Source organism: Alligator sinensis, unplaced genomic scaffold (assembly GCF_000455745.1).
Source record: "Alligator sinensis unplaced genomic scaffold, ASM45574v1 scaffold1224_1, whole genome shotgun sequence".
Classification (NCBI taxonomy): Eukaryota; Metazoa; Chordata; order Crocodylia; family Alligatoridae; genus Alligator; species Alligator sinensis.
The window spans coordinates 258006-268362 of record NW_005842626.1 but is presented as its reverse complement, the minus strand read 5'-3'; the positions used below and the strand labels follow the sequence as shown (position 1 = coordinate 268362).

Below are 10357 nucleotides of genomic sequence, written 5' to 3'. Positions count from 1 at the left end.
CCTTGTGACTTTCTTTCCACTTGTATTTCATACAAACACTGGAACAGTTAAGTACAAGTAGAGAATCAGTTTTAAAGGCTTTACACCAGATGATTATTCTCCACATCAGAAACCTTCTGCAAATTACATAACACATTTCATTTTGCTAACACTAAGTTTCTGAAGCACAGTCTCCAGCACCACTTTGAGACACTGGTCTCTCCTGAAATGACTCTAGGTGAACAAGTCTTTGCAGCTTTGAGACGTAAGCCTTTTAGATTGGGGATTATGACCAACTTTCTCAAGAAATCAAAGGAAATCTTCTGAGGTTTTATAGCTACAGAAATGCTGCTGCTTGTGCATATACGTAAGCTAACAATCGCCACTCCTCTTTTTTCTCGAGACCAATCTCTTCTGCCAGGCTTATAAAACTAAGGATTTAGGAATGCAGAGGTTATTGCCACAGGTGTATTTATACTGGTGTGGCTGCCCTAGTGCAAATGCCTAATGTTGACGTACTGGGAAAGTATAGACTGACTGACAACAGTTTGCTCAAGGAAGGCTAGAGATGCCAAAACTGACAGAAGATAGCAATATGGTAGGCTGCTTTACAGGGATAGTTCTGGATGACAGCAAGTAAGAAAATGAAAATTAGGTGGGACAGAGAAGGTATGGGGTGAGACAGAGAAAAAAATTAGTTATTAAAATCTGTCAATGCAAAATAAAGCAAGAAAAAAAATCAAATTAAAAAAACTGAATACCAGAACATAGGAAAAAAACAGCTCAGAGGAGGTGCTGTGTTAGCACTAAAACATGAAGGACATGATTCAAAGCTCACTGCAGACTTTCTTTTCATTTCAGTAAGTTCTGGATCAAGATTCACAAGTTAAATTACACAGACCTGAGGAAAGGCACATTGTGATGGAAAGCTTGTCCAATGTCTCTCTCAATAAAACTTGCTTTTCAGTAGCACAGAAGGTTTTAGTCCCTCTTCAAAGACTTGATGTCCTAGATCTTTCCTATTTTCATCACCCATTGTGAGGAAATCAGCAGCAGTTTTTAGTTTAGGCTAAATTAGATAAAGCAATACAAAATCTTGAAATTAATTATATGTTTGGGAACAGACTCTAAAATATACACACTATCCAATTCATGTCCAATGATAGCCATTAAATAGGACAGTCAGGAATGCATCCTCTGACATCCATAAATCAATGATGGCTAATGCTGGGAAGGGTATAACAGAGGATGGATTACACTAGGCATGCCATCAACATATGCTCTTCCTCTAAAGCAAGGGCAGGCAAGATGACAGATCTGGCTGGCAGCCAGACTCCATTTCCCAGCCGCCCCTGCCTGCATGGATTGTGCTGGTCTCCATGGAGACCTCAGTTTCACCTGAACGGGAAAGCTCAGGCTGGGGTTGCCATGGAGACCAGCCTCTGCTGCACCAGAAGTATAATTCATTAGTAATTCAGGGGGCTGCTCCAGAGCCTCTGGGAACTTGGGATGGGGGCAGCTTGCTCCAGAGCCAGGGCAGAGCCGTGATCCGTAGCCTGCATGCTCTGGGCAGGGGTAAGCAAGCAGGGGATTGTGGCTCTGCCCTGGCTCCTTGCAGCAGTGACAGCCTGGTCTGGAGTTGGGGCAGAACTGTGATCCTCCATTTGCATACCCCTGCCCAGAGTGGGCAGGCTACTGATCGTGCCTCTGCCCTGGCTCTGGAGCAAGCTGCCCCCATCCCAAGTTACCAGAGGCTCCAGAGCAGCCCCCTACACTGCTCTGTTGTGCACGCTTCCAGTGGGGCTAAGGCTGGTCTCCATGGCAACCTCAGCCTGAACGTTCCTGTGCATGTAAAGCTGAGGTCCCTATGGAGACCGGCACAAGCCATGCAGAGTCCCCAGCCAACCAGATCTGGCCCATGGGCCAGACTTTGCCCATCCCTGCTCTAAAGTGTCTATTACTTGCCACTGCCAGAGGCAGGATACTGGGCTAGATGAATCACTGGTCTGACTTGGTATGGCACTTCCTATGTTCTTATCAGATATAATTATCCAGTACCTGGGTTCCCTGTTTCCAGGAAGAACATATTTCGTATTTTCATTTCTGTAGTAAAAATTTTAGCAGAATATTTTAATATGATGAATTATAATTTTATTTCATTATAAAATTTCAGGGCAACTAAATTTAGAGAGACCTGCCACCTGATCATAAAGACACACATTCATGTTCCATCTCTGGAAAGAACAATTAAAGATTTAACACAAAACTAGTTGAAGTGATTTTGATGATCTGAGCTCAGAGAGAACAGTTGTTTTCATCAGAAAAATAGCACATTAAACTCAGATGAACTAGCAACTTCTGTCACTGTTTAGCCACGGAAAATTTGGCTAACAAAGCAATATCTCTGTAATTTTAAGAACTTCCAGTATTTTTCTATGAATAAATACTCATTTGCCAGAGATTGAAATTAGATTCAAACATTGTCTAAGTAATGATGAGAAATATGATGACAATAGTTTAGCTTTTCACCAATAATCCAGAAATTCTACTACCCTGATCACTGGCATAAGCCATGCGGGCAGGGGTGGCTGGGAAATGGAGTCCCCAGCCAACCAGATCTGGCCCATGGGCCAGACTTTGCCCATCCCTGCTCTAAAGTGTCTATTACTTGCCACTGCCAGAGGCAGAATACTGGGCTAGATGAATCACTGGTCTGAGGTGATTCATCAAGAGGTGCAGAGATCTGAATCAGATAAAGTTTTCAGTTTTACTGATACAAATTTAGAAAGCTGACTTTTCTGGTTAAATGATTTTTTAAAAACAAAACAGCAAACTAATTCACCAATACACTTTGAACTTTTCCTGATGGTTGTGGAGGTGCATACACTCTGATGGAATTGAACGATAGAAAGAAAAAAAATTGCTGATTGCATTCATTTACTAAAAAATGAAAAGCAAAATATTTAGAAGACAAAAAAATCTTTGCATCAACTCCCCTCCCTGTGATTGCTGTTTTAACTCTGATGCAGACACATCACCTAGAGACACTAGAAGAGACATCACTGATTCCTTATTATAACTTAAATACCAGTTGAATTTTCCCCTTTTCTAAGGATAAGAATTAACATTCAATTCCCATTTCTGAAATAACATAAGTTAATACTTATTTTCTCCCACCTCTTGCTCACTTCAGCTACCAGCCTTTAATTACATGGGCTCTTCATAATCTACTTGGTCAATGCCTAATACCAAAGGACCCAATATTTAGCTGCCACTGTAATAATTCATTAATAAATGACAACACAGTTTATCAAGAGGGCAAAAAGTGCTAAAGGTATTTACATAATTAAAATGAGCTACCTGCAAATCTGAGGGTCAGAAAGCAATTAAAATGTAATGTTTCATAGTTGGCATTTTAACTCCCCTGAACTTCTGAATATATCTACTGATAGACAATTAAATGAATATGAGTAAATTATGAAAGAGGTAAGGATTTTTGTGGGTGATATCTTTTATTGAACTAAGTGTATTGCTGGGATAGATTTAGGTGAGCTTTCAAATACAAGGCATCCTTCTTTAGGTCTGAGAAAGAAGCAGGCACAGCTTGAGTTAAGATCTGCATAAGACTCGATAAGTAAATAAAGCAGACTGCAAGGCTGTGAAATCAGAGAAGAGAGATATAACCAGGAGTAGCTGACAGAAAAGAAAACTGCAGAAGAAAGGCTAGCCTGATTAGTGAGAGATCAAAACCATTCCAAAGGAAAGAGAGTCATTAGCGCTTCTGAAGTATTTTTTTTATTATAGCTAATATTCCATTTTCTTAACATATTGAAATACTAAAAATTATTTTTTTTCCTGACATAACTATTTAAAATGAAAAAAAAAAAAATCACCCTTAACTATACAGCCTAGATGCTTCCACAACTTCTTCCTGCAAGAAGGGGAGAGCTCCCAAGGCTGCTGCTTCTCTCTGCTTTCTCCCAGTGTGGGTGAAATCCTGGCCCTAATAAGAGTCAAAGGGTTTTTTTGCCATTTATTTCAATGAGGCATAAATGTCACTAAGGAATTAACAGTTATTTTTGGGTAAGAAAGACAAATGGCACAATCATTAAAAAAAACAAATGGAATTTTCCATAAAAGTTCTTCAAGCATCAAAACCCCCCAGATCTTGAAGATAAATCTTGTAAATATAATTTACTAGGGAATTACAGTAGATGTGGTACGCATCTTTGGTAGGGTCTACTATATTTTTATGAAATGATAATGAAATAATTGCAAGACACATGATGCCTAAGAGCTAATTTATTTCCTTCCATTACAACGCTGAATGGACATGTCTTATGACATTAGACATTCATATTTTAGAACTTAATACCTGTTGTCAGGCAGATTGTTCAATCAGTTATTTACTCTACATTTTGCTGACAATTCCAAACCAACTTATGTATTTTTAACATTATGAAATGTCATGTCATTAACAGAGTAACAACATTCATTGCCATATGGTTAAATTCAGGGGATTAGGTGGAACTTGACTAGCAAAATGGTCTTGTACTGCCTTTCTGCAAAGGGGCTAATTTTATCCCTAGGGAATAGAGCAGCAATGTGTTTTCTTAATGATTAAAAAAAAAAAAGAAAAATCAAGTACAAGTCAGACTTTATCCCAGTCTGGATAGGTTTCCAAGTTAAGAGAAAACTGGAACAAAACATACACACACAACAATTAAAAACAACCATGCAACATTTGGCTTTCCTTTTCACCAGACATAACAATGAAAGATACCCTTTGTCCATATGCAACTGGTCATTTAAACATCCTTATCTCTATTTCACTCTCTCTAGAGGTTTATAAAATATGTTTTGAAATTAAATTTCCATTGGGATTTCTTTCTTTCCACTTCCGTGTACTGTTTACCTAGCCCCCAACTTTCAAGAGGCAAACACAAGTCTGAAGTCAACATTTAGACTGTAAGCGAAGATGGAATTATATTTTATAACATATTTATACTGGCTATTTGAACATATATATTCAGTTCTAGGCCATAAATATATTTAAGAAAGTTCCTGCAATTTATCTTCAGGAATCTAGAAGTGATTGTATTTGGACAGAAAACGGTAGGTTAAGAACAAAACAAAAGTCAATTTCCTTTTCTTTTATCAGTTCAAGTAAGGTAGCAATTTTAATGTAGCTTTTCATATTTAATTATCAAGTCTATAAAATTATTGGACATAAAAGCAAATACACATTAGAATAATACTTCAGAAACAAACTGCCTTAGCTGGGATAATGAATAAACAATGCTGTTTAGCAGGAGCATATTTCCAAAATTGAATTTTAATCTATGCCTGATCAGAGGTAGTGTAATGATGGAGATCAGGGTTCATATAGTTCTATGTTAAGAAGGTCAGCAGATGACCTCTACCTGACCCACCCTCTGCAGAATGATGTAAGCCACTTGCAGAGGCCCTGGAATAGGGTGCTGTGCGCACACCCAAGTGCTGTGAGCAGAGCTCTGTAGAGCTGTGTGCAGAAGCCCTTTACGTGACCCTGAGAGGGCAGAGGTCTGGGTGAGTGTGAAGCGCGTGTCTGAGGCACGTGTGTGTGTGTGAGACCGTGGGTGGTGTGGCTGGACTGAGAGCTTGATTGAGAGGTCTGTGTGGAGAGGTTCTGAGAGATTGGAGGAAGGTGTTTGGTGAGGGAATTGGTGGTTGTGTTGCTAGGGTGAGAGACTGGAGCAAGTTAGGATACAGTGACTGGTTTCTTTGGCCGGTGCACTGTGGAGGCACGCCGTGCTAGATTTCAATGACCTGTGAGGCTCCATTGATCTCCTCTCTCCACTGCAGTGAACCTTTGCTGGAGGTAGATAGGGTTGGCTTCCTGGGTTTCTTTCCCTCCGTGTGTGTGCATCACATAAAGCAGCAGCCCTCTACTTCCCATTGTAAGCATCACCGATTCCTTTTCTCCCTCACTCTTGTCCCAGTTGTGGGTTACTCCTCCTTGTTTGTGAGAGGAAGGTAAGCCCTATTGAGCAGTTGCCTGAGGAGCAGACAACACTTGAAAGACCAGAGGCAGGGACACAAGCCTAATAAAGTGTCCCCTCTCCCTCAATAAAGTCTACCCCATCCTTGAGTAAATATTATATTGTTGTATTGGTAAGGGTAATTATGGGAACTGGGTGTGTATGTGTTGTTTACTTACCTGTTGTTTGTTGCAATTTAATAAATCGTTTTATTCGTATCCCTTTAGCAATTCTCTTAGTTATTTATTTAATACACACGGTGATTAGATACGCATCGGGCAAAGAACCACTCCACCTTTTGGAGGGTTAATTGACAGAGACACGCTATTTGGGTGGGCTCAGATAATTAGAGATGAAATTGATAATTAACCCCCTACAGTTGCCAAAGAAAAGCAAGTATGGGGAATTTTTTATTGTTTAACTAGAATATAATAACAGAAAGACGCATGTCTTTACAAGAAGAACTGAAGGTCATTCCATACTTTGTACTACTGAAAACTGATTTTAAGGGCAAGTTAAAATGGATAAATCACTGGAAATATCAATTGTCTGTATTTGCATCTCTACAACATGATGCATTCCATCTCACATCTGAAATAACTGGAGAAAAACAACATTTGAACTTAATTTGGAAGTATTGGTGTTTCTGAAGAAAACACTGAAGTGATTAATTCTGCTGCATTAAACAACAAATTTAGAGTTTGGACCAGATTGACTGTTTATGTAGTGCATTTCCATTGCTAAAGTAAATGGTAAAAATGAAAGGATTCATAAAGTACTATGTTTAAATACTTGAACAACTTTAATGCATAAGAATAGGAGTGGTAAAGGAAAAGATTCAATAGTTTTCTGGAAATTGGCTCAAAAAACATTGCCAAAATAACAACAAACTATGAAAGAAGTGAGAGGTGTTGTAGTATTATACAGTATGTAGGTGTACCAGGCAGCTCAGTCCCTTGCTCAAAAATAAACTGTTCTTAGCCAATTTCTGTTATCTAGAAAAAAATTTCAGAGTTTATCATGAAATACCTGAACGAGCTTTGTAGAACTGGAAGTTGAAAAGGAAACCTTTGGAGAGAAAAAAACCCGCAGGTCCAACCATATTCTGCAGGACATGAAAATCTTATGTATATGTGTATGTAATTCTCAAAATAAGAATGATGGTATATAGCTTTAAAGTAATACTGGCAGACATTAGGCATGGCTGCAATCTCCCAGGCTCATGGGTGTACAGAGGCCCCAGGGTGGGAGATGCAGCTGCCACAATCTCTCAGCCCTGGGGGTTGCACACAATTCTTTTCTCTGCAGTCTCCCTGCCCCCAACTCCCCACAGCCTCTGCTTCCCCGATAGACAATGTGCAAGTGCTGACAGTGGGGGGGCATAATTACATTGCCATCCCTGCCACTCCCATCCCTGCTGCTGTCGGGCGATTGCTCCAGACCCTCCAGACTGCTGTCAGTGCAGGAATTGTACAGCCATTGCCCCTGCTGGTGCTGGGCCTGGGCTCTGGCCAGCCCTGTGCTCCATGTCCTGCCAGAATTCTGGAAGGTGCCTGTCCCCTGTATCCCCCCATGCATCACCTATGGCCCCACCCCCCCCAGCTCCTTCCCCTCTTCCGCTTATTGTTAGACAGTGCTCTGGCTCTATTCCTGCCCTGAGCACAGCAAGTGGAAGCTCAGCCCTTGCTGAGCCATGCAGCAGCGTCGGCACTGCTGACTGGCTTGGCAGGTGACAGTTTTCATGTGCTCTGAGGGAACCCAGTCCAAGCTGGAGTCAACTTCACCTGACTTTCGGAAGGGGCGGGGAGCAGAAGTGCAGAGGGGAAGCAGGCTGCTGTGGGGGAAAAAAACCTCATCTTGGATTCAAGTAAATACTGTAAATTGGGACATCAAAATGGAACGGCATATACCATATTTATTCAAACACAGGACAAAGTCCATCCTCTCCTATCCACCCCCCCGGTCCCCAACTGGCGTGGGGGGAAATCGCATACAAGGGAATGTCATTAAATACATGGTCTATCATTAAACTGCTGCCAAAAGCAGCATGTACTCCACAATGAAAACCAACTATGAGGTTGATTGAATGCAGCCAACACTGAGCATGACTATAAAACACATGGCCCGCATTGGGCAAACACTCTTTTTTTTTAATATTTCGTTTCAAGGGCCAAATCAGTTCCAGATTCAGTTGTGCAAAGCCCAATAGTAGAGTTCTAAAATTCAACTGAGCAGAACTCGGTTGCCAAGTCTGTGTGGCTCTACCATTGAGCAAGTATCCTCCCTCCCAGACCCATCGGTCTGAGGCTTCAGATGCTCCCCAAATCCAGGAACTACATGGAAGCCCCTGGCCCACAGGCCTTAGGATTCAGATGACCCTGTTTCACTTGATCTTACCCAAAAGGCTGAAAAGTGATGCTGATGGGAACCTACCACAAATTTAGATGGGCTGCACTAATCTATCTAAGATATACAATGATGAGTGAAAGGACTGAGGAAACAGGCGGGGGAGTTGGGAGAGGTGTGAAGGGAAGGGGAGGGCACTGAGGCAGTCCTTTGCATAATTTTGGTGGGTAAAAGTGAAGGTCACGGACATGCAGGAGTGCAGGCATGCAGGAGTGTGAGTACATGGCTGTGCAGTGTGGTTATTGTAACAGGAATGAAAATGTAAAAGGTGCAAAAACTACAAAGGCACATTTTGGACTGTCAAGTGAGCCATACTGGTCACAAGACAGGTTGGTAAAGGTACAGGTGTGTGTTTGTGTGCGCGCTTGTGTGTGTATATACACACACACACACACACACACACTTGCAAAAAATATATATAGCTTGTACTACATATTAGTAGGTGCAAAAGTGTTGCTCAGAAGTGTATTTATGGAGTGTGTGTCCTAAAACCTACAGCAGTTTCAAAAAAACATAACATGCATCAATTCTGGATGAACTAAGCGTATGGGTACTACATGCAAATTGCTATATCTTTAATTTTGAGGGTATTGTTTTCAAATTTGCTCCTCAGTTCTGTGCCCATGGAAGGGTCTGCCAGTAAGGAGAGGGGGAAGAGGCTGCCGGGGAAAAAGGGAGGGGGGGAAGCAGAGAGCAAAGGAGCTACCAGATCCCCCAATTTTATTTTCCCTGCTAGAGCAGTGGGAGGGGGACAAATTCAAGGCAAACCTCCAATAATTAGATTCTATACCTGGAAAATTATAACAAATTTATACATGTTACATTTATAAAATCTAATTATTGGGGAGTTGTCTTATAATCAAGGTTGTCTTCTATTCAAGTAAATATGGTAATAAACTAATGAGAAGGCAAGCTTTAGAAAGGTTGGAAATAATAGTGAATGGGAGCATTATTGGTAGGATTTAAAAACAATAAAATGCCAGGATAAGTATCTGCCAGGAGAAATAAAGCATACTAGAAGATAAGAGGACAGGAACCAATCATCTCATTTTCTAGATGACTGAAGTAAAACAATTATGAGAAAAGATTGTGTAACCCTTGAAAAGTTCAATACCATCAAACTAAAGCAACAAATCTTGGTACTTGGTACTGTGTTATACAGTAAGAAAAGAAAAGTTAATGTGCTTGGATTGAAGCTGGAACACAGGATGTGCACAGGAGCAAATAAAATTACAAAGGAGGCGATCTTTCCCACTCTGAAAACAGGCATGGTAGTGTGGCATCTTATGAACTAACTCATACAGATAATATACTAAGCCAGAGCAACCCAGTTGTAAGCAATACAGTAGGCATTCTCTTTTGTAAAGGCATTTACTGGGGGAAAAAAGTCACCCAGCTAGAGGTTCTCTACCCCTCCAAAGGGGTTAAGCAATCTAATCCACACATCCCTGAGCAAAATTTTTCTGCCCATCCAAGTGGAGTGGAAAGGGAACAGCTATCTGCAGGGCTGTATGCCATACAACCCTGTGCCACAAGTGGGTTGGACAGCCTGTGTGTGGGGCACGCAGCAGAGTGGGGAGGAGATAAGTAGCACAGCAACAGATCAGGTAATAGGGAGCAGAAAGCAGAACAGCAGATCAGGCAGGGGAAGAGGATTGGAGTGCCACTTGCAAAGTGCATGGGGCTAATTTGTTATATGCTTCCCGAAAAGGTTGGTCCCCACTGTTCTAGATGGCAAAATGTGTGGACATAGTGCATGAGATGTGGTGATAAGTGCAATCCTAACCATGAGTAAGGTGCCTTTCTATGGACCTTAGGTGGTAGCTTCTCAACAGCATTACAATTAATGTTGATCAGAGCTTCTCTGTTCTTTCCACCCTACAATTTTTCTCTTGTGTACATAATCAAACAAATAATCAAACATAAATAAATCTCTTGGTTACATTGGTTCT

At 41.0% G+C, this 10357-nt stretch overlaps 1 protein-coding gene across 14 annotated transcripts in view; it reads right to left on the bottom strand.

The window, feature by feature from the left end:
* ATG7 (autophagy related 7) overlaps nucleotides 1-10357 on the bottom strand; it is a 316197-nt gene that overhangs the window by 88920 nt on the left and 216920 nt on the right. For 12 of the 14 annotated variants that reach the window (XM_025215165.1, XM_025215166.1, XM_025215164.1 and 9 more), the window contains one exon: nucleotides 911-1048. The exons of the other annotated variants lie outside the window; for them this stretch is intronic. In XM_025215165.1, the coding sequence (XP_025070950.1) occupies nucleotides 926-1048 (123 nt within the window). In that variant the 3' untranslated portion in view covers nucleotides 911-925. Of the gene's footprint in view, nucleotides 1-910; nucleotides 1049-10357 lie in introns of those variants that run through there. 14 annotated transcript variants of the gene reach the window in all.